The following is a 24,635-nucleotide window of genomic DNA, read 5'->3' on the forward strand; positions in this document are numbered from 1 at the left end:
ATTTTCCAATAATTGCAAGTTTGCCAATAGAACAGATGGCAATGGGGGTTTACTCGCTCGCCAACGCATCTTCTCTTCACGCAAATGACGGGGATTTGGCCCTGTTCCCGGGAAAGCAAGATATCCTTCATGTCAGACTAATTAAAGGAAAAAGCTTCTACCAGTTCATGGTGAGTAATCGCTGTTCTGATGTCCAGAAGTTATTTTAGTCGTAAGAGACGGTAGCATGTACAACAGTATGTACAAAACAAGTTAAGTTATAAACAATGCAATTTTTAAAACAAAATAACACATTTGGTTAGGAGCACGTAAAATGTCCGCCATCCTGTCCAGTGCCATTCTTTTTTTAACCTTTATTTAACTTGGCAAGTCAGTTATTTTAAGATCAAATTCTTATTTACAATGACTGCCTTGTTCAGAGGCAGAATGACAGATTTTTACCTTGTCAGCTCAGGGATTCGATCCAGCAACCTTTTAGTTACTGGCCCAACACTCTAACCACTAGGTAGCCTGCCGCCCCAAAACTACATTCTACGTTTAAGTGTTCAAGTTCTGTAACTCATCTATCCTGTATCCATTGTGAAGTTGTATGAGAGAGCGTTCATTTGCTAGAATTCCACAAAAGCCACTTCGGCAATCAAAAGAAGCCTGCCTGCTGCTGCTGCCGCTTCCACAGAGCAAATCACCTCCTCTTCCCTTGAACCAGTGTTGACTTGACTCAGTAGCTCCGCCTTTCACACACGCGCACACTCGAACCTCTCTACATAGGCTCACTCGTGGCTAGTTCTGGGAAGGGCATTTGGCAGGGAGAGATGTTGGGTCTAGATTTGCTTCCAGTGAAAGTGACCAGAACCAGTCTTCCTCCCATAGATTAATGGAGAAGTAGACTACTACAACAGACTTCAGAACTACAACATCCTCCTTAAGGTACTCTCTCTCGTTCTATCAGGAAATATTTTCAGACTGTTTATCACTTTTTGTATTTGAAATTTGGTGGGCTGTGATAACCCAAAGACATCTCCCTAGCTGTAGATAGAAACTGACTTGGGGCTTCGGTCAGAGGTAGCTTTCTCGTTCTCTATCGGCAGTCAGCAGCACTTGCAGAATGTAGGCTAAAGGTTAACGTTACAGACTGGAGGCTCAGCAGTGCCACTGAGAGCAGCAGTGACTTTCCGTTTTGTGTAACGCTACAGGCATGTCTAATGCATGAAATAAGTACTCTTATCGCACGATTTCTGGTTGTTGGTGTAGATTTTATTTTCATAATTCATGCTCCAAATATTTTGTTTTTAAACACTACAGTATGTTTATGTAACGAGTGCGCTGAGAGTCAGGAAGCAAGTTGAGTGAGTGATTTAATCGATAAACGAAACATAATACAAACCAAGAACAACGCACAGACAAGAAACATAAACAATGACTCCTGGGGAAGGAACCAAAGGGAGGGACATATATAGGGCATGTAATCAAGGAGGTGATGGAGTCCAGGTGTGTCTGATGACGTGCAGGTGTGCCATAACGAGCAGCCTGGTGACCTAGAGGCCAGGGGGAGCACACCTGACAGTTGAACAATTGTATATAGAGACAAATGCATGAAGGATGAACCTAGAAAATCAGATGTGAAAAATATATTTATGTTGCAATTAACTTTAATATTTAGCAGTAGTAACTCTCCAACTTTACAATCACTGTGCCCATAAATCTTTACATGTCGATCTTCTCTATCCACTCTGTCATTCATCTAAAACAGGCGGTACTGTATATTGAACCAAGCAGTATTATATTATCAAAGATATACAGTCAGTAGCTACTCTTAGTATCACAAACTATGCCCTGGCTAGTGGTCTTCTGGGTGTCTCGTATATTACACCTATTTTAGGCTACAGTAGTTCAGGAAGGCACAGCAGTGTCCTCCCCCAATGCAGGCCCAGGAGTGCCTTAAATAGTAAAGGCAAAAGTGACCTTTTAGAACACACTGTCTTAACAACAGACCTTACGGTTGTGCTTCTTATAACTGTATAAGTACAAGGTGTTCATTTTTAGTAATTAGCATAATGGTAGCAGCAGCACAATTTTTTTTTATTGATCCTTTATTTTACCAGGTAAGTTGACTGAGAACACATTCTCATTTGCAGCAACGACCTGGGGAATAGTCACAGGGGAGAGGAGGGGATGAATGAGCCAATTGTAAACTGGGGATTATTAGGTGACTGTGATGGTTTGAGGGCCAGATTGGGAATTCAGCCAGGACACCAGGGTTAACACCCCTACTCTTACGATAAGTGCCATGGGATATTCAATGACCTCAGAGAGTCAGGACACCCGTTTAACGTCCAATCCGAAAGACTGCACCCTACACAGGTCAGTGTCCCCAATCACTGCCCTGGGGCATTGGGATATTTTTGTAGACCAGAGGAAAGAGTGCCTCCTATTGGCCCTCCAACACCACTTCCAGCAACATCCGGTCTCCCATCCAGGAACTGACCAGGACCAACCCTGCTTAGCTTCAGAAGCAAGCCAGCAGTGGTATGCAGGGTGGTATGCTGCTGACATTTCCCATTATATGTCCCACTCACAGGGATACTAGGCAAGAGCACAAAGGAAACATTAATGACAGTATTACCCTAATGCCACCAAAGTAGTGCTGATCCCATCTTACTCTAATGCAACAAGACTAGTGCCTCAGTGTGGAATTTGAACAGTCATACATGTTGCCAAGCATTGAGATGTTGCCCTGGTCCCTTGCAATACCAAATGATTTGTGTGGCCACTGCCAAATAGTCAGCTGGTATTTGCTACTCACAGATACTCAGGCTAATCCTAGAATAGACCCCAGTATGGATCAGTGTGTGGGAACTGACTTTTCTCAGGATCAGTAAAGAATGAAAACAATCTGTCCTAATACAGTCCTCATAAACATAATACACAGTACATACAATACACTAGTTGATTCCAGTGTTATAAGTCAACATTGCTATATTATACCTTCAGAGCAGTTAATGTAAGCAGTGCCCCCTAATTTACTTTGAGAGGAGGGGGTTTTATGCACATCCAAAGTAATAACAGGAGCTGGATAAAAGGACGATCTAATGCATTGAAAGACGGGACTCATGTTTTGCTGCACTGGACCTTCCCTTTTTTCCCCTATTTTCTTTTTCTTTACAGGTCATACTGATCTAGGATCTTAATTTGAGCCAGTTTGCTACAGCAGGAAATAATCCTGTAGTAACAGGACATTTTAATTATTATGTGGATTACAATTCATGGACATTTTTGTAGGGTTTGATACATTTTTCAGAGGAGAAAATAAAGTCTGAAACTTCAGACCTTTTTAAACCACAAATACACTACACGTTTTACATTTCCTGCATTGCAGGAACATTCTCCTGGAACAGGGTGATAAAATCAACAGTGAAGAAGCGACTCCGGGATGCTGGCCTTTTAGGCAGTTGCAAAGAAAAAGCCTTATCTCAAACTGGCCAATAAAATGAAAATATTGAGATGGGCAAAAGAACAGACACTGGACAGAGGAACTCTGCCTAGAAGGCCAGCATCCCGGAGTCGCCTCTTCACTGTTGACGTTGAGACTGGTGTTTTGCGTGTACTATTTAATGAAGTTGCCAGTTGATGACGTGAGAGGCATCTGTTTCTCAAACTAGACACTCTAATGTACTTGTCCTCTTGCTCAGTTGTACACCGGGGCCTCCCACGCCTCTTTCTATTCTGGTTAGAGACAGTTTGAGCTGTTCTGTGAAGGGAGTAGTACACATCGTTGTACCAGATTTTCAGTTTCTTGGCAATTTCTCACATGGAATAGCCTTCAATTCTTAGAACAAGAATAGACTGATGAGTTTCAGAAGAAAGTTATTTGTTTCTGGCCATTTTCATCCTGTAATCGAACCCAGAAATGCTGATGCTTCAGATACTCAACTAGTCTAAAGAAGGCCAGTTTTATTGCTTCTTTAATGAGAACAACAGTTTTCAGCTGTGCTAACATAATTGCAAAATGGTTTGATCAATTAGCCTTTTAAAGTGATAAACTTGGATTAGCTAACACAACGTGTCATTGGAACACAAGAGTGATGGTTGCTGATAATGGGCCTCTGTACGCCAATGAAAAATCTCCCATTTCCAGCTACAATATTCCTTTACAACATTAACAATGTCTACACTACTTCTGATCAATGTTATTTTAATGGACAAACAAATGTGCTTTTCTTTCAAAAAACAAGGACATTTCTAAGTGACATTTTTGAACGGTAGTGTGTGTAGCAGGTCATATGTAGCTGTTTGCTGTGTATCACTTTTCACTGTATAAAAACAGCTGCTTAGTGTTTTCTGTCTTCAGAAAATCACTATCTTAGATACATGGATGTTCAATGAATAAAGCCCACTTTGTCTTCCTCAGTGTTATGGAGAAGCATAATGATCCCGATATAAGTTTCAATGAGATGGCCCACCAGGAGATGGGTCTGGTCCAGCCTGTCCCTGTGGCCAACACCCAGACCAGGGGACAGTGGTCCAGCAAGCTGGAGTTCCTCCTGGCTGTGGCCGGACAGATCATCGGCCTGGGGAATGTATGGAGGTTCCCATACCTGTGCTACAAAAATGGGGGAGGTGAGCATCACATGGTCATACATTTAAAACACACATTAAATGTGTGGAGAGGTGAACCTTTGACTTTCTGATCATCAATGCAAAAAAGCTAGGCACTTTGTTTCCTTTGTTGCGGTGGAGACAGTACAATCCTTTTTATTTCTTATGCTAATGTTTATTTTGAGAATTCCTAAAATTGCCAAACAGAATAGCTGGTCTTGCTGATTTGCATATTGTTGAGTTTCAACCTAAGCTGGTCATAATGTTGGAAAACATGTCTCGTTCTCAGCCAGCTCTCTAGCAATTAAACCTGGGGATGAGATTAGAAAACATGTTGTTAAAGGTCCAATGCAGACGTTTTTATCTCAATGTCAAATCATTTCTGGGCAACAAAAACCCTCCCGTTGTGTTCGTTTCATGTTAATTCATTCTGTGTTCCCGGTCCAAAATGATCGCCACATTATAGCTGATTTATAAATCCATAATAATGCATATATTATCACCTAATGTTGTGTTAGATCTTTTTATCAACTAAAGTTCTTGTGAACATTACAAATTGTGATCTTCTATTTGCTATTTCTGGCCTGTAGGCCTCATTGACCTGAGCTCATACAACTTGTTTTTGAGTTTAAAAAAAGCATAATGTACGGATTATTTTGACTATAACAAATACTCAGATGAAACATATTGTTCTATTTATCACAGACTATTTTGTGTCAACGTCTAACACGGACTCTCTCCTCCTCACCAGTGTCATTATCAAAGATATGATCAAGAGCGTCACATACAGTATATTGTTTGGTCATTGTGCTGCCACAGAATGAACTGTTAGCAAGGCCTCAAAAAAGCTTTATATACCAGAGCTGCAATGTTGCGATTGTTAGTGAGAATGCCAACAGGTTTGTTTCCCATGCGGGAAAGACTGTATTGGGGAAAGGTTCCCATGGGGGTTGCCATGGAAGCCAAGAAGGGGAGTGAGATGTGTGTGTGCTCAAACACACATGCATGTGGGGGTCTGGGAGATGAAGTGTGTCCATCTGATGAATGGGCATGTGCCTGAACTCACTTTTAAACACTAATTGTAGTCTCACCCATTCATTTCTAATGACCAGTCATTTTTGACCGGCAACACCACAGGTGTACATAACTTAAATAAAACACCCAAAATGTAATGAAAATCATCAAAATGTATTTTGTGTGTTCAGATGCGCTGTGGACAAAGTCATGGAACCTTATGACAATGAGATTAAATTAACTACATTTTTCAGAGAGAGAACTTGTAAATCGGCCCAATTTGCTCAGAACACATCAGGAGGGTTCAGTACCTTACAATGATTATATTTTTCTTTTTACCATTTTATTTGAAACAATCTTATCAAAGTGCAATTTCTCAAGCAAGAATTTTGCTTGGACTGTCTGGGAGTGGTTTGAGTAGGGAGGGGAAAACTGAACACTATCTGCTATTGGCAGAGAGATTTGGACCTCTTTCTTATTGGTCTATGTTTTCCAACTTAGGTTGCACTATGCAGAAATTGCTCTGCCATTTCCTGGTTGCTAAAATTCTAATATTTCACCTGAATTCAGTGTATGTGGCAAAACAAGCAAATATAGTTTAGAGAATCATTGTTCTATCTAAACCACTGTGAAATATATTTTCCATCATATTTTATTTTCAGCTGTTTGAAGCTGGTGTGCAAAACATAGAAATAGCACACAAAGAACAGATCTACCGCTTATTTAAACTTGCTTTCAACGAGTGACAGCTCTATAATAAACATTTCAATTTGAATTTTCTCAGGTTGCCCAAAAAGTTAAATATTGCAGCTAATTTAACGCCTGGTGATGTCACTAGGCAGGCCAAAACTCCATCCCACCAAAACATGCTGAAATGTTAGGCGTTCTTTTCAAGCAGCTCTTACACTAAAAGGGCATTATCATCATTTTCACAATATTATTCCAACCTCATAGGAAAATCTCGTTTTTGACTGCACTGGGATTTTAAGTTATGGTCTTAATCCTCTTGGTAAATTACATGTTTACTTGTGGTTTAACTTGTGTTGTTCTTAAGGGGTGTTCTTCATCCCTTATGTGCTTTTCCTGTTCACCTGTGGCATTCCCCTCTTTCTTCTGGAGACCTCCCTGGGCCAGTACACCACACAGGGCAGCATCACCTGCTGGAGGAAGATCTGCCCCCTGTTTGAAGGTAAACATCAGGACCCATATTTATAAAGCGTCACGGAGTAGGATAGCTGATCTAGAATCAGGCCCTCTGGCCATATAATCTTAGTCGTTATGATCTAAAAGGCATTCCTCCTACTCTGATATGGATCATAAAACGGACACAGGGTCTTGTTGTGCATACGGCAGGCACGTGCACAGATAGAGGACTATGGGTGCTTGAGCACATGCCCTTTTCCCTCCTGTTAAAAAAGTGCCCTTTCGATTGGTGGCGTTTAAAAAAAATAATACATATTTCATTTTCTTTAACTTTTCTCTCTTGTAACATTAAATGCATTGAATTGCCTATCAAATTAGATCCTTTCTCATAAACTCGTGAATCTTGAAAGAAGTCCCCTCCCTGCCTTTCTGTTGCTGCACTCGTCCTCATCGCATGCATGTGCTACCCACCTGCGCCGAGCAGTGAGTTTGAAATTAATACCACCAAGTTACTTTGGAGTTGCTACAGTATGATCTTAATTTGATCACCCTGTTGCAGGATAACATTTCTGCAATGTATGAAATGTAAAACGTGCAGTGTATTTCAGGTTTTAAAACGGCTTCTGAAGTTTGTAATTTCCACTTTGAAATTTCAGATTTGATTTTTCCCTAACTAAAAATAAATCAGCCCCTACAAAAATGTCCATTAATTTTAATCCACATAATAATTAACCTTTCCTGTTGCTGCAGAATTATTTTCCTGCCTACGCAAACTGGCTCAAATTAAAATCCTGCATCTGTAGCATGTCAGGGTCCAGGAACGGGGCAACTGAAATTCATCTGTTTGTCAGTAGTAGAACAAATTCAAATCAAGTAAAGACTAACTTGCTTTACAGCCTAGCTAACTAGCTGATGCATCTAGCCTACATTACCGATGATATAGCCCACCCAAGTAGTGGTTCTAGCAAAGATACTTAACTAACTCTGTGGATTGGAATTAATGGACATTCTTGTTGAGGTTGATACATTTTCGTAAGGGAAGTCTGACATTTCAAAGTCAGAAGTAAAAACTTAAGAAGCCTTTTTAAACCTCAAATACACTGCAAGTTTTATTTCTGCAACAGGGTGATCAAATTAAGATCCTACATCTGTACAGGGCCAGACAATGATCCATAGGTACATACATGCTTTTCCTTCTGTATATTATATTGCACTATTCTATTTGTAAAAGCTTGACCGTGATTTTAATCACTATGCTTTACCAGTTTGAAACAATATAAGGCTACATTTTAGATTACTTGTAATGGCACTCTGGGCATGATGGGTCTTTTTTTTAAAATCTAACTTATATATTTGTTAACTTAAGGTATAGGGGGCAGCATTTTCACTTTTGGATAAATAACGTGCCCAATTTCAACTTCCTGCTACTCATGCCAAGAATATAAGATATGCATATTATTAGTAGCTTTGGATAGCAAACACTCTGAAGTTTCTAGAACTTTTTGAATCATGTCTGTGAGTATAACAGAACTTATGAGGACTAACCGTTCAGAATTTTTATTTTTTAGGTCTCTGTCTGTTTACTGAGGTCTCATTGGGAAACTATATTTCTTAGGAACATGTTTTCAGTTCCTACCGCTTCCACTGGATGTCACCCGTCTTTGGAATTTCTTTGGAATTTGGTTGAGGTTATTCATTTGTGCAATGAAGATGTACGGCCATCTAGGAACTGCGTAACACTGAGAGTTGCGCAAGACTTGAAAAGTAGCTTGGTTTGTTGTCTTCCTGTATTGAACACAGATAGACCCGTCTTCCATTTGATCGATTTATTAACGTTCAAAAATACCTAAAGTTGTATTACAAAAGTAGTTTGAAATGCTTTGGCAAAGTTTACAGGCAACTTTTAAAATATTTTGTAGTGACGTTGCGCAATTTGGAAGCTGTTTTTTTCTGGATCAAACGCGCCAAATAAATTGACATTTTGGATATACAGTGGGGTAAAAAAGTATTTAGTCAGCCAGCCACCAATTGTGCAAGTTCTCCCACTTAAAAAGATGAGAGAGGCCTGTAATTTTCATCATAGGTACACTTCAACTATGATAGACAAAATTAGGAAAATAAATCCAGAAAATCACATTGTAGGATTTTTAATGAATTGCAAATTATGGTGGAAAATATGTAAAATAAGTAAAATAAGTATTTGGTCATGTCACGCCTTGGTCTTAGTATTTTGTGTTTTAGTTTATTAGCTAGTCAGACCAGGGTGTGACATGGGTTTATTATGTATTGTAGTTTCGTATTGGGGTTTGTAGTAGTTGGGATTGTAGCTGATTAGGGGTGTGTGTGTTTAATAGGTTTGGCTGCCTGAGGCGGTTCTCAATCAGAGTCAGGTGATTCTCGTTGTCTCTGATTGGGAACCGTATTTAGGTAGCCTGGGTTTTGCTTTACATTTCGTGGGTGATTGTTCCTGTCTCTGTGTTAGTTTCACCAGTCAGGCTGTAATAGGTTTCACGTTCTGTTTGTTGTTTTTGTATTTATTAGTTATTCGTGTATAGTTCGTTCGTTTGTCTTCCTAATAAACATGAGTAACTTACACACTGCATTTCGGTCCGACTCTCTTTCAACAAAAGAAGAACGTCGTTACAGAATCACCCACCACACACGGACCGAGCAGCGTGTTAACAGGCAGGTGCAGCCCAAAGAGGAGCCGCGTATTAAGGATTTCTGGACATGGGAGGAAATCCTTGACGGAAGAGGACCCTGGGCTTGTAGCTTGCAGCAGGCGAAGAGGAAACAGGAGCTGGAAGGAAAAGGACCCCGGGCTCAGCCTGGTGAATATTGCCGCCCTAAGGAGGAATTAGAAGCGGCTGAAGCGGAGAGGCGCTGGTATGAGGAGGCAGCACGGCGATGTGGATGGAAACAGGAGCAGCCCACAATGGAATACCGTATGGATATAACGACGTGGGAAGAAATAGACAGGTGGGCGGCCGACCCAGAGAGAGTGCCGGAGCCCGCCTGGGATTCGCTGGAGCAGTGCGAAGAGGGCTATAGAAGAAAGACACGGCGGCACAGAGCGAAACCCGAAAAGCAGCCCCAAAAATTTATTGGGGGGGGGCTATCAGGGGGAGTGGCTGAGTCAGGAGACAGACCTGAGCCAACTCTCCCTGTTTATTGTGAAGAGCCAAGGAGGAGGCCAGAACCAGTGTTGGAGGTGAGCGAAGCAGAGACTGTGAAGGAGTTAATGGGGAAATTGGAGGAGAGTTTAATGAGGGAGTTGCTAGTTTGGTGCTTTAGGTACAACATTCGTCCGACGGAGCGTGTCGGGGATTTAATGGCACCTGGGTCAGCACTCCATACTAGTCCTGAGGTGCGTGTTAGTCGGCTAAAAGTGTGCCAGCCTCACGCACTAAGCCTCCTGTGTACCTACCTAGCCTTGCACGTCCTGTGCCAGTCCTGCATTCAGGCTCTCCAGTACACCTTCACGGTCCAGTCCATCCTGTGCCACCTTCACACACCAGTCGTCCGGTAGTAGCTCCCGCACCAGGCTTCCTGTGCCTGTCCTTTATCCAGTACCACCTCCACACCCCAGCCCTCCAGTAGCAGCTCCCCGCACTAGGCTTCCTGTGCGTGTCCTCGGCCAAATACCACCAGTGCCAGCACCACGCATCAGGCCTTCAGTGCGCCTCGCTTGTTCAGCGCAGCCAGCGCTTTCTCCCTCTCCTGCGCTGTCGGAAGCGGTTCTAGAGCCTTCCTCCTCTAAGCGCTGCCGGAGCCTCCTGCCTGTATAGAGCAGCCTGAGCTGCCAGTCTACATGGAGCAGCCAGAATCTGCATAGAGCTGTCTGCATGGAGCAGCTTGTTAGCCAGAGCTGCCAGTCTGCATAAAGCAGCCAGAGCTGCCAGTCTGCAAGAGCTGTCAGTCTGCATGAAGCAGCCAGAGCTGCCAGTCTGCATGGAGTTGCCAGTCTGCATGGAGTTGCAGTCTGCAAGGAATTGCCAGTCTGCATGGAGTTGCCAGTCTGCATGGAGTTGCCAGTCTGCAAAGTTGCCAGTCTGCATGAAGCAATGAGCTGCCCTGCAAGGAATTGCCAGTCTGGGAGTTGCCAGTCTGCATGGAGTTGCCAGTCTGCAAGCAGTCTTGGTTCTGAAAGATCTGAAATCAACTCTTCCAGATCTGCCAGTCTGTGAGCAATTAATAGTAAATCTTCAGATCCGCCAGACAGTCAGACTCTTCCAGATCCACCAGTCAGCCAGACTCTTCCAGATCTGCCAGTCAACCAGACTCTTCCAGATCTGCCAGTCAGCCAGACTCTTCCAGATCTGCCAGTCACCCAGACTCAAAGTCAATCAGACTCTTCCAGATCTGCCAGTCAACCAGACTCTTCCAGATCTGCCAGTCAACCAGACTCTTCCAGATCTGCCAGTCAACCAGACTCTTCCAGATCTGCTAGTCAACCAGACTCTTCCAGATCTGCTAGTCAACCAGACTCTTCCAGTCAGCCAGGATCTGCCAGCAAAAATCCCAGAACCACACGGGGGGACCTAGTGAATGACCTGCAGAGAGCTGGGACTAAAGTAACAAAGCCTACCATCAGTAACACACTACGCCGTCAGTGACTCAAATCCTGCAGTGCCAGACGTGTCCCCCTGCTTAAGCCAGTACATGTCCAGGCCCGTCTGAAGTTTGCTAGAGAGCATTTGGATGATCCGGAAGAAGAGTGGGAGAATGTCATATGGTCAGATGAAACCAAAATATAACTTTTTGGTAAAAACTCAACTCGTCGTGTTTGGAGGACAAAGAATGCTGAGTTGCATCCAAAGAACACCATACCTACTGTGAAGCATGGGGGTGGAAACATCATGCTTTGGGGCTGTTTTTCTGCAAAGGGACCAGGACGACTGATCCGTGTAAAGGAAAGAATGAATGGGGCCATGTATCGTGAGATTTTGAGTGAAAACCTCCTTCCATCAGCATGGGCATTGAAGATGAAATGTGACTGGGTCTTTCAGCATGACAATGATCCCAAACACACCGCCCGGACAACGAAGGAGTGGCTTAGTAAGAAGCATTTCAAGGTCCTGGAGTGGCCTAGCCAGTCTTCAGATCTCAACCCCATAGAAAATCTTTGGAGGGAGTTGAAAGTCCGTGTTGCCCAGCAACAGACCCAAAACATCACTGCTGTAGAAGAGATCTGCATGGAGGAATGGGCCAAAATACCAGCAACAGTGTGTGAAAACCTTGTGAAGACTTACAGAAAACATTTGACCTCTGTCATTTTTAACAAAGGGTATATAACAAAGTATTGAGAAACTTTTGTTATTGACAAAATACTTATTTTCCACCATAATTTGCAAATAGATTCATCAAAAATCCTACAATGTGATTTTTTTTCTCATTTTTTTTTCTTCTCATTTTGTCTCTCATAGTTGAAGTGAACCTATGATGAAAATTACAGTCCTCTCATCTTTTTAAGTAAGAAAACTTGCACAATTGGTGGCTGACTAAATACTTTTTTGCCCCACTGTATATGGACAGAATTAATCGATCAAAAGGACCAATTGTGATGTTTATGGGACATATTGGAGTGCCAACAAAAGAAGCTCGTCAAAGATAAGGCATGTTTTATATTTTATTTCTGTGTTCTGTGTAGTGCCTGCAAGGTTGAAATATGCTACCCTTTTTGTTTACTGTTGTGCTATCATCAGATAATAGCTTCTTATGCTTCCGCTGAAAAGCCTTTTTTAAATCTGACATGTTGGCTGAATTCACAACGAGTGTAGCTTTAATTTAGTAACTTACATGTGTGATTTAATGAAAGTTAGATTTTTACGTCAATTTATTTGAATTTGCTGCGCTGCATTTTCCCTGGCTTTTGGCCAAGTGGGACACAAGCATCCCCTATACCATAAGAATAAGTTATAACAACTTCTTAAGGATCGGTGTCCCACTAGCGGGACAACTTCCAGTGAAACTGGAGGGCGCACAATTTAAATAAAATTATCATAAATATTACGGATTTTAAACATTTAGGTACATAAGTGTCTCATATCAGCTGAAAGCTTAAATTCTTGTTCATCTAACTTCACTGTTTGATGTACAGTAGCTATTACAGCGTAAACATGCCATGAGATTGTTTGAGGACGGTGCCCCACATCAAAATATTTTTTCACTGGCGCAGGTTTCATACATTCACATATTAAATTTTCACTTACTTTTTGAAAGTCTATCTCTGATTCACCATCCAAATGGTCACAGCAATAACATGTAGTGTTGTTTTGTTAGATAAAATCTTTCTTTATATCCCAAAAAGTCTATTTGGTTGGCGCCATTTGATAAATCCACTCGTTCAACTTGCAGAGAAAGGAATCCTAAAATCTCCCCCTAAACTTTGTTTCATCAAGTCAAAATAGGTTTTTATTTACTCCACAGATACCCTAAAATGTAATAAAACTATAATATTTATTTCGGGAAGAAGTATGTTCAATAGGAAATCGATTTTAGCAGGTGTGTAATTTCTTCAAGGAGCGCACAAACACGAATTTCCAAGACTGTGTCCTTTTAATAAAACTGTTATTTCTTATTTGTTTTTGAAGTTACAAGCCTGAAACCTTGAACATAGACTGCTGACACCATGTGGATGCCATAGGAATTGTATCCAGTGAGCTAATTTACAATATGACCTTTCTCTTGCATTTCTAAGAGGGTGGTCTCTCAAAATAAAATTCTGGTTGGTTTTTCTTTGGATTTTCTCCTACCATATACATTTCTAAATTATTTTAACATTTCTACAATCTTCAAAGTGTTCTCTTTCCAATGGTACCAATTATATGCATATCCTGGCTTCAGGGCCTGAGGTACAGGCAGTTTACTTTGGGCACGTCGTTCAGACAGGAAATGGAGAAAAAAAGGGGCTATCCCTAAGAAGAAAAGGGATCAAAGTAACAAAACACTTGATTCCCATTTTTGGATGAATCTTGGGTTAAATATCAACAATATTACACATGAACTATTAGATGAAGGAGTAAGTGATAGCCTTTCCTGTGACAAGACAGGTACAGTGCCTTGCGAAAGTATTCGGTCCCCTTGAACTTTGCGACCTTTTGCCACATTTCAGGCTTCAAACATAAAGATATAAAACTGTATTTTTTTTGTGAAGAATCAACAACAAGTGGGACACAATCATGAAGTGGAACGTAAAGCAAAATCTACAATGGAATGGTTCAAAAATAAACATATCCAGGTGTTAGAATGGCCAAGTCAAAGTCCAGACCTGAATCCAATCGAGAATCTGTGGAAAGAACTGAAAACTGCTGTTCACAAATGCTCTCCATGCAACCTCACTGAGCTCGAGCTGTTTTGCAAGGAGGAATGGGAAAAAAATTTCAGTCTCTCGATGTGCAAAATTGATAGAGACATACCCCAAGCGACTTACAGCTGTAATCGCAGCAAAAGGTGGCGCTACAAAGTATTAACTTAAGGGGGATGAATAATTTTTTTTCTGTTTTTGATTTGTTAAAAAAGTTTGAAATATCCAATAAATGTCGTTCCACTTCATGATTGTGTCCCACTTGTTGTTGATTCTTCACAAAAAAATACAGTTTTATATCTTTATGTTTGAAGCCTGAAATGTGGCAAAAGGTCGCAAATTTCAAGGGGGCCGAATACTTTCGCAAGGCACTGTATTTAACCATGGCAAGGTGACTGAGAATATGGTTGAATACAAACCGTGTCGTTTTTCCCTCCGTAAGGCAATCAAACAGGCAACACGTCAGTAGAGACAAAGTGGAATCACTATTCAACAGCTCAGACACAAGATGTATGTGGCAGGGTCTACAGTCGTGGCCAAAAGTTTTGAAAATGACACAAATATTAATTTTCACAAAGTCTGCTGCCCCAGTGTCTTTAGATATTTTTGTCAGATGTTACTATGGAATACTGAAGCATAATTACAAGCATTTCATACGTGTCAAAGGCTTTTATTGACAATTACATGAAGTTGTTGCAAAAAGTAAATATTTGCAGTGTTGACCCTTCTTTTTCAAGACCTCTGCAATCCGCCCAGGCATGCTGTCAATTAACTTCTGGGCCACATCCTGACTCATGGCAGCCCATTCTTGCATAATCAATGCTTGGAGTTTGTCAGAATGTGTGGGGTTTTGTTTGTCTACCTGCCTCTTGAGGATTGACCACAAGTTCTCAGTGAGATTACGGTCTGGGGAGTTTCCTGGCCATGGACCCAAAATATCGATGTTTTGTTCCCCGAGCCACTTAGTTATCACTTTTGCTTTATGGCAAGGGACTCCATCATGCTGGATGTTCGTCACCAAACTGTTCCTGGATGGTTGGGAGAAGTTGCTCTCGGAGGATGTACCATTCTTTATTCATGGCTGTGTTCTTAGGCATAATTGTGAGTGAGACCACTCCCTTGGCTGAGAAGCAACCTCAGACATGAATGGTCTCAGGATGCTTTACTGTTGGCATGACACAGGACTGATGGTAGCGCTCTCCTTGTCTTCTCCGGACAAGCTTTTTTCCGGATGCCCCAAACAATCGGAAGATGTAAAGTCATCAGAGAAAATGACTTTACCCCAGTCCTTAGAAATCCAATCCCTGTACCTTTTGCAGAATATCAATCTGTCCCGGATGTTTTTCCTGGAGAGAAGTGGCTTTGCTGTTCTTTGTGACACCAGGCCATCCAAACTTACTGGCAGCAATATCCTTGCCTGTGAAGCCCTTTTTGTGCAAAGCAATGACGACGGCACGTGTTTCATTGCAGGTAACCATGGGTGACAGAGGAACAATGATTCCGGGCACCACCCTTCTTTTGAAGCTTCCAGTCTGTTATTCGAACTCAATCTACATGACAGAGTAATCTCCAGCCTTGTCCTCGTCAACACTCACAACTGTGTTAACGAGAGAATCACTGACATGATGTCACCTGGTCCTTTTATGGCAGGACTGAAATGCAGTGGAAATGTTTTTTGGAATTCAGTTCATTTGCATGGCAAAGAGGGACTTTACAATTAATTGCAATTCATCTGGTCCCTCTTCATAACATTCTGGAGTATATGCAAATTGCCATCATACAAACTGAGGCAGCAGACTTTGAAAATTAATATTTGTGCCATTCTCAACTTTTGACCACGACTGTACAGACAATCACAGATTACAATGGGAAACCAGCCACGCCGCGGACACCGACATCTTGCTCCCAGACAAAACAAACACCTTCTTCGCCCTCTTTGAGGATAACACAGTGCCAGCTATTAGTCTACTACAGAGCGAGTTGTCTTGGTTGGTTGCCGTCTCTCCTTCCCTGCTGCCCGTGTCAATCCGCCCCTCCCTCGCCTGCCAGACCGGCACCTCTCTCCCTTAATGAAGTTCCTTAAAAGTATATTTTCTGCTGCTTCCCTCACTCAGATCAGGCCGGATCTGGATCCAACCAGCTCCATTTCAGAACGGGTCCAACTTTTTGGACTTGTGAAGACCTCTAGTTGAAAGATTCACACGTCTGTCTTGTAGGAATGTCATCATAACTTATTAATCAGGTCTGGGGAATTTGAAAGGAGTCTAATCTACATCAAAGAGAAACACAGTTAAACATGTTATGGTCCTAGGTCGAGAATATTGGGGCTCTCGAGTGGCGCAGCGTCTAAGGCACTGCATCTCCGTGGAAAAGGTGTCACTACAGTCCCTGGTTTGAATCCAGGCTGTATCACATCGGGCTGTGACTGGGAGTCCCAAAGGACGGTGCACAATTGGCCCAGCGTCGTCCGGGTTTGAGAATTTGTTCTTAACTGACTTGCCTTGTTAAAAAAATATATTTTAAAAATATGATTGAAATGAATATACTGGACCATAACATGTTTAACTGTGTTTCTCTTTGATGTAGATTAGACTCCTTTCAAAGTCCCCAGCCCTGATTAATAAGTTACGGTGCCATTCCAACAAGACAGACGTGTGAGTCTTTGAACTAGAGGTCTTCAAGGGTCCGAAAGGTCTGAATACTTTCCGAATGCACTGTATGAGACCACTTGTTATTTGTCACATATATTTCTCAGAAGAAACAATTTATTTTCTGATTTACATCGCCATATTTGTCCGGAAACAACTTCTTCATCTTTTCTCCTTTATTGTTTTCTTCTTCTCCTCCTCCTCCTCTTCAGGACTGGGTTATGGTGGTCAGGTGGTAGTTCTGTATTCCAGCATCTATTACATCATCATCCTGGCCTGGGCCTTCTTCTACCTCTTCTCCTCGTTCAGCTCTGAGCTCCCCTGGGCCAGTTGTAGAAACAGCTGGAACACAGGTATGTATTTCAGTGTAGCCTGAGTGCCAGTCTGCTTGTGCTATAATGCCAACTGCTTGTCACTCATTGACAAGGACTGCAATGGAGTTGGCATTGCCAAGACCACAGACAGATCTGGGACCAGGTTAACATCAATGTGTAGACATGTTGATGGAGATGTACTGTGGCTATTTAGCTCAAATTAAAGATAGTATCTTACATTTATGGACACTACTTCAGACTGACTTACTCCGTTTTTGGCAAGTGATTTTTAAATGTCTCCTTATCCAGGAAAGATTCAGAGTTCTGAGACATGCTTGTTAATGTGTAATTTCCTCCTAACCAGCAAACTGCGTGGAGTTTGACAGAAGAGTAGTAGGATATCTAAACTGGACAATAACAGGAAACGCAACATCGCCAGTGAGAGAGTTCTGGGAGTAAGTATACAAAACCATTCTAATGAATCAAGTCTTTATTAACCACCAGATGGGCACAATGGCTATGTGCCTTAGGAGGTGCTGAGAGAATGATGAACAGCAAGTGGTGGGATTGGAACTGAAAATATCATTTGCAGGAGAAGAGTTTTGAATCTCACAGACAGTGTCTACAAGCTTGGAAATATTCGCTGGGACCTATCTTTGTGTCTTCTATTGTCCTGGATTATCTGTTACTTCTGTGTCTGGAAAGGAGTGAAGTCTACTGGGAAGGTAAGGTGGCATCTCTGCCATTCAGCCTGATGACACCATGAATGTGTAAAGTTGTTAGGATGAGCCATAGACTGAGTAAACGTAATGCTGGTCTGGTCTCCCCTTAGGTGGTCTATTTCACTGCCACCTTCCCCTATGTGATGCTGTTGGTATTGCTAGTTCGTGGACTCACACTGCCAGGGGCCATAGATGGTATCAAGTTCTACCTCTACCCAGATCCAGCCCGCCTCGCTGACCCACAGGTAGGAACACACTTCATTGTATAATTTGTGTTCAGGTGTAGCAAAAACATCATTACATACTGTAGCGATTCATGGGGGATAAATGGTAATGTCTCTACCTGTGTTTGAACCCTGGTCGGCATGACCACTGGCCCAAGAAAGTTTACTCCCTTGGGAGAACAGTTTGCATTCTTAAGAACGTCAGATTTGTTACAATAGCAATACCTTATGAAAAATAAGAAGACTGAATTTCAAAGGAAATACATTTCCCGTTGACTTATTATAGCTACGAGCTCAAAATAGGCACCATTTTGAAATGGCCTCTGATACCCTGGGATGAGACTAGTGGATCGGAACTGTGAAACTCTGAATACTATTGTGTCTCTCTCTGGTATGTCTCACAGGTGTGGATGGATGCTGGAACACAAATCTTCTACTCCTATGCGATCTGCATCGGCTGCCTGACCGCCCTTGGCAGCTATAACAAGTATGACAACAACTGTTACAAGTGAGTGGAAGAATGAAGTACACTGACACTAAATGTATTTATTTTGATTAACCTTTATTTAACTAGGCAGGTCAGTTAAGAACAAATTCATATTTACAATGACGGCCTACCCTGGCCAAACCCAGATGACGCCAATTGTGCACCGCCCTATGGGACTCCCAATCACGACTGGATGTGATACAGCCTGGAGTCGAACCAGGGACTGTAGAGTCTTGCACTGAGATGCAGTGCCTTAGAATGGTGCGCCACTCGGGAGCGATAAATGAGACTAGCTAGATAATATGTGCAGGCAGAACATTTTCCCTTGCCTGCAAAAGCATTCCCTGTGCATATAATTCTTTGGAAGTTGGGTTGCAGAAATGGGAGGCTGTCTGGAAAGTTGATCTGCATATGGTAGGTCATTTGAATTCCTTTGTGTTTTGACTAACAGGGAAGTGAATCTCTTTTTAGGGACTGTATGTACCTGTGCCTTTTGAACAGCGGAACCAGCTTTGTGGCTGGTTTTTCTATCTTCTCTGTACTGGGCTTCATGGCTTATGAACAGGGGACAGACATTGCAACCGTGGCCGAGTCAGGTAAGTGTTGTAGAAAAGCAGCAGTAAGATTTTAATGATTGAATTAATTAAGTTAGTAATGAATAAACAAATGCACAAATAAACAGACCTTTTAAAGTTATGCTTTGTTACAAGACAGGTGTCTGAGCCTTTCAAGGAGCTAACTATTCCCTCTGACCTGCCCCTGAAAGTATAGTAATGAGTTTACCTGTGTTACTGCATACAGGTCCTGGCCTGGCGTTCATCGCCTACCCCCGTGCTGTGGCCATGATGCCAGTACCCCAACTCTGGGCCATTTTTTTCTTCATCATGATCATCCTACTGGGGTTAGATAGTCAGGTAGGTTAGAGTGGCCCTGAAGGCCTATTCAATTATTTGCCTAATAAAGGATAATTACATTGACCTACAATCATCACTAAACTCAATGGATGTGATGCTGTGAAGATGTAGCTCGTATTTCAAATAAGATAATTTCCACTAAGACCCCATCCTTAACAGCTTCTACCACCAAGCCATAAGACTGCTGAACAATTAATCAAATGGCCACCACTATATACATTTACATTGTCCCCCCCCCCATTTGTTTTGTACACTGCTGCTACTCGCTGTTTATTATCTATGCATTGTCACTTCACCCATACTTACATGTAAAAATTACCTCGACTAACCTGTACCCCCGCACACTGACTGGGTACCGGTATCCCCTGTATATAGCCTCCACATTGACTCGGTACCGGTACCCCCTGTATATAGCCTCCACATTGACTCGGTACCGGTACCCCCTAATATAATACCTCCACATTGACTCGGTACCGGTACCCCCTGTATATAGCCTCCACATTGACTCGGTACTGGTATCCCCTGTATATAGCCTCCACATTGACTCGGTACCGGTACCCCCTGTATATAGCCTCCACATTGACTCGGTACCGGTATCCCCTGTATATAGCCTCGTTATTGTTATTTTATTGTGCTACTTTTTATTATTTTTTACTTTAGTTTATTTGGTAAATATTTTCTTAACTCTTCTTGAACTGCACTGCTGGTTAATGGCTTGTAAGTAAGCATGTCACATTATGGTCTCGGTATGTTGTATTCGACGCATGTGACATAAAGTTTGATTTGATCATCTCTGCTTCAGTTCGTAGGTCTGGAGGCTCTGATGACAGCTATCTCAGACATGTATCCCTCCTTCTTCCTGGTTGGTCATCGGCGTAAAATTCTCCTCCTCATCATCAGTATGGGTAGCTTCTTCATCGGCCTGATCATGGTCACAGAGGTGAGAGGTCATCTGATGTCATTATTATATAAGGAATTTAGCATTTCAAAGGCATCATTATTAGCTCAATCATGACAGTAACCAGGTATATGACTGATAATCTACCTCCCAAGTGTTGTTTCAACATATCCCTGTGTTTCAGCACTTTGGGGGACATAACTCGTTCTGCAGACTTGTTGGCAGATTCTACTTATTCCATAAGGACTTGGGCCACTGGACACACTTAAGATCATTGTCTGAGTGTTTTGTACACTCTGGAGGTAGATTATCAAGTCTTATTGAATGTACTTTATTAATTATTTCTCTCCACACCCTCCTCTGTTTACAGGGAGGCCTGTATATCTTCCAGCTGTTTGATTACTATGCCTGCAGTGGGATGACTCTCCTTCTCTTCGCTGTACTACAGTCAGTGTGTGTCAGCTGGGTTTATGGTGAGTTAGTCCTGCCTGTTTCAGTAGCTCTTAAGGCATGCTTCGGAGTGTGCTCGTATACTCCCTTAAAACGCCTTTGCTTGATGAAAAACGATAAAAAAGCAGCAATAGTTCTGTTTGTCCATTGCCGTAGCGAGTATACACTTCATCAACATAGCCCTAATTAATCTAAGATAGCTTAAGAAATCTATCATTCATTTGGACGTTTTTGCAGAGGAGATCTTAGTCGTGCAATTTTACATCCAACTAAGATGTATAGTGCAGTAATTGTAAAAAATTTGCATGAAAACGATTAGTCTCTCGTTGAATGACAACAAACACTTGTAGAATCACTACTGTTGACCAATCACTGGTAACGGGGTGTCGACTTCGGCTAGCCTTGATCAAAATTTGTGTGCACAAACAGCCGAAAAAACCTTTGCCCGAGACCACAATGAACAAAAACGTCACAAAATGTCATCATAATATATGCACAAACTGTTCTGAACTGTTTCGGATAGGAAGCATGCGGACACCTTTAGTTTCAGTGCCTTTATATTACTTTATAAACCATTTATAAACATTTATATATACATGAAAATGCCTTCATAAATGTTTGTAAGTTATTGTAAAATGTTACCGCTATCCTTGTAGATCTTATGAAAACATCATATTAAAAGACCCTGCATGGCCCCATTCCATCAATCACAGATAGTGGCACAGCGGTCAAAGGCACTGCATCTCAGTGCAAGAGGCATCATTACAGACCCTGGTTCGATTCCAGGCTGTATCACAACCGGCCGTGATTGGGAGTCCCATAGGGCAGCGCACAATTGGCCCAGCGTCGTCTGGATTTGGCCGTGGAGGGCCGTCATTGTAAATAAGAATTTGTTCTTAACTGACTTGCCTAGTTAAATAAAGGTCATGTTTAAAAAAATATATATCACAGATATTCCCTCAGGAGGTTTCTCTTAGCGGTGGTAATGGCGTTATCCAAGCTTTTCCTCTTGCAGACATTCGCATTTTGGACATCGATGAGAAACGACACCTGTCTAAAACCGTATCAAAAAAGTAAACCTGTCGTCCGGGTTTCCCAATCTGCAATTGCTTGAACTTGTTTGTCACTTGGTGGTTTGAGAAGGTTTACCTGGATGGTATTTCATTGACCAACTGACCAAACCCTTTCCTTGACTGCTGTGATTGAGCCTCTTATGTTTACTCTACAGGTGCAGATCGTCTGTACGATAATATAGAGGACATGATCGGTTATCGACCATTACCCCTCATTAAGTACTGTTTGAAGTATATCACTCCAGTCATCTGCACTGTAAGTATTACTTCTTAACACCCTACTCTCAACAGAAAATTAATTAGTTATTTTTCAGACTATTGTTAAACAGATGTAGGATCTTAATTTGAACAAGTTTGCTACAGCAGAGGAATAATACTGCAGCAACATTATGTGTAATTATTATGTGGATTATAATTAATGGGCATTTTTGTAGGGGTTCATACATTTTTCATAAGAGAAAATCAAGTCGGAAATGTCAAAGTGGAAATTAAACAGCTTTAGAAGCCTTTTTGTAAACTTTAAATACACTACAAGTTTTATATTTCTTGCATTGCAGGAAAGTTCTCTTGCAACAGGTTGGTCAAATTAAGATCCAATATCTGTAGTAAACATGACGTTGATGTCACAGTAATACAAGTGATTTACAGACAAACAAAAGTTAATAAGTTGACAATACATAGAAATGGAAATCAAATGGATGTCTGTGTAACCTATGTAAAGTAGAGAATCCTTCCTTTACGTTCAATATAAATGTTTCACCATAAACCTGACCTAAAAGTACTGGAAAATGGTAACCTTGTTCTCTCTGTCCTCGCTCAAGCCTCACTGTTACTCTACTATATATTATAATTAGTACAATGCTCTCAGAAAATACATTGTTCTTTAATGTTTATTATAAAACATCCCTCCATATATTTTTGTTCTAGGCTACGTTTGTCTTCTCCTTGATTAGGTTTACCCCGCTAAAGTTCAACAACACCTTTGAGTATACTTGGTGGGGTTACGCCATTGGTTGGTGGTTCACCCTCTCCTCCACACTCATAGTTCCTCTGTGGATGGTGTACATTGTGAGTGTCACTCCTGGTACACTGCGACAGGTAAATAGTTACTTTGTTAAACTTCTATAGCATTTTTTCATAACAGAAAAACATATCAAAGCACTTCAAAAGCTACAAAAAAACAAGCAATATATCATGGGAAGCCTAGCTAGGAAGGTCAATTGTTAGAGATCGCTAGTTATGTGTCTCTCTCTTAATACAATGATATACTAATATATTTATATTACAGCATATTCATATTCCATTCACCCAGCTCGTTGTATAATTCCTTCTCGCATCCTTTTCCCTTGTGGACTTCATTGCACAACAGCTGTAACCTCTCCAAGCCAAACCTAACTGCTACACAACCTACATATTTGTCAGCAAACTAGAGCTAAACCCACAGTTAATGTGTACAATCAGTTTAGCAGTTACACAGTTAGGCCCTGGTGCGATTTATATTTATTTAACTAGGCAGTTAAGAACAAATTCTTATTTACAATGACAGCCTACCAGGGAACAGTGGGTTTAACAGATTTTTACCTTGTCAGCTTGGGGATTTGATCCAGCAACCTAACCACTAGACTACCTGCTGCCCCGAATAAATTAATAAAACCGAACACTTACCCTGACTCGCAGTGTTGGATAGCCTTAGCCAGCTAGCTAATATCAATAGCATTCCTCTCTGTTTGAGTAGGCTAAATTAACTGCATTTTCTAAGTAAGTGAAATAAACTCTCTACTACTGCTTTTCCTTAATTAAAAATACATTTAAAAAATTGTTAAAATATTGTCTTTCTCTCTCTTTGAGTCAACTACTCACCACAGTTTATGCGCTGCAGTGCTATCTTGCTGTAGCCTACATTATGCTACATTATGCTTTCGGTACTAGATTCATTCTCTGATCCTTTGATTGGATGGACAATATATCAGTTCATACTGCAAGAGTTCGAAACATTTTATTAAATTCACTGAGGGTGGTCCTCCCATTCCTCCTCTAAGGAGCCTCCACTGTTACACACTGATGTTGTTTCTTTTACAAAAAAAATAAGTGAAAAAATCCATGCTCTCCAAACATCACCAGTTATTGTCTCATTCCCCCTCGTAGCCCCTTTTAAAAATGCTCCTCTGTCCTCTCTCTCCTTCCTCAGAGACTGTCTATCCTCACCACGCCCTCAGAGGATCTCCCTATTACCAAGGCCCAGAAAAAGGCCCTCCTGGCCAAGCAGTCTGAGCTGGACAGACCTCTGGGGGACATGAAGATACCAGCCTGGGGCCACAATCTCCTAGACAGAGATACTCTCTCGCTCGCCCACCATCCCTACAGGCCTGGAGACAAGCAGGTCCAGCCAGTCACTCACTCTCCTAAAGGTTGTGACTCTGTGACTGTGTGACACTGTGTTTGGTCTGAGTGGGTTAGGAAAGTATATATCATCCACCACAGGCCTTTTTCTTGGGAGAGCATTGTGGGCAAGTGCTTTCAAAACACACACTACTTCCTGTGTGTAGCATTATTAAGGAGACGTAGCAGCACTGGTTCTGGGAAAGTCTTGGATGTGGAAATAGTTTGGGCCAGAACACACTGAAGTGAGATAGTGAGTAAGGTCCAGCACAAAAGATGGACCTTTGAAGTTGTGCTTTAACCAGGACTTGGGTCATGTAGGACACAGTATTTCTTCGAAATTCATGACTTTCTGTCACCGAACATAGTGGAAACAAAGGCATATGACGATCATGCTCTTGGTTGGTTAAATGATTCTGTATATACATGTGATCAAACCCTTTTTAATAAAGAAAGGTAATATTTGA

The 24,635-nt window shown here is 41.7% G+C and overlaps 1 protein-coding gene across 5 annotated transcripts; it reads left to right on the forward strand.

Moving 5' to 3' along the window:
- Window positions 1-753: 753 nt before the first annotated feature.
- On the forward strand, window positions 754-24,635 carry LOC135541732 (sodium- and chloride-dependent GABA transporter 2-like). Of its 5 annotated transcripts, none has more exons than XR_010455986.1 (15): window positions 754-927; window positions 4,409-4,617; window positions 6,665-6,799; window positions 16,920-17,060; window positions 17,386-17,476; window positions 17,614-17,746; window positions 17,854-17,988; window positions 18,372-18,475; window positions 18,926-19,050; window positions 19,256-19,368; window positions 20,171-20,308; window positions 20,637-20,739; window positions 21,945-22,045; window positions 22,743-22,887; window positions 23,978-24,101. XR_010455986.1 is itself a non-coding variant. In XM_064968056.1 (15 exons), exons 2-15 carry the CDS (start codon window positions 4,413-4,415, stop codon window positions 24,218-24,220), a joined length of 1,938 nt encoding a protein of 645 aa, XP_064824128.1. In that variant the 5' UTR covers window positions 754-927; window positions 4,409-4,412; the 3' UTR covers window positions 24,221-24,635. The 5 variants fall into 5 exon arrangements, 4 of the variants coding, with proteins under 4 accessions (XP_064824128.1, XP_064824130.1, XP_064824129.1 ...); XM_064968056.1 differs by having other exon boundaries at window positions 22,717-22,887; window positions 23,978-24,635; XM_064968058.1 differs by lacking the exon at window positions 22,743-22,887 and having other exon boundaries at window positions 23,978-24,635.

Source organism: Oncorhynchus masou, chromosome 6 (assembly GCF_036934945.1).
Source record: "Oncorhynchus masou masou isolate Uvic2021 chromosome 6, UVic_Omas_1.1, whole genome shotgun sequence".
In the NCBI taxonomy this organism is placed as follows: domain Eukaryota; kingdom Metazoa; phylum Chordata; class Actinopteri; order Salmoniformes; family Salmonidae; genus Oncorhynchus; species Oncorhynchus masou.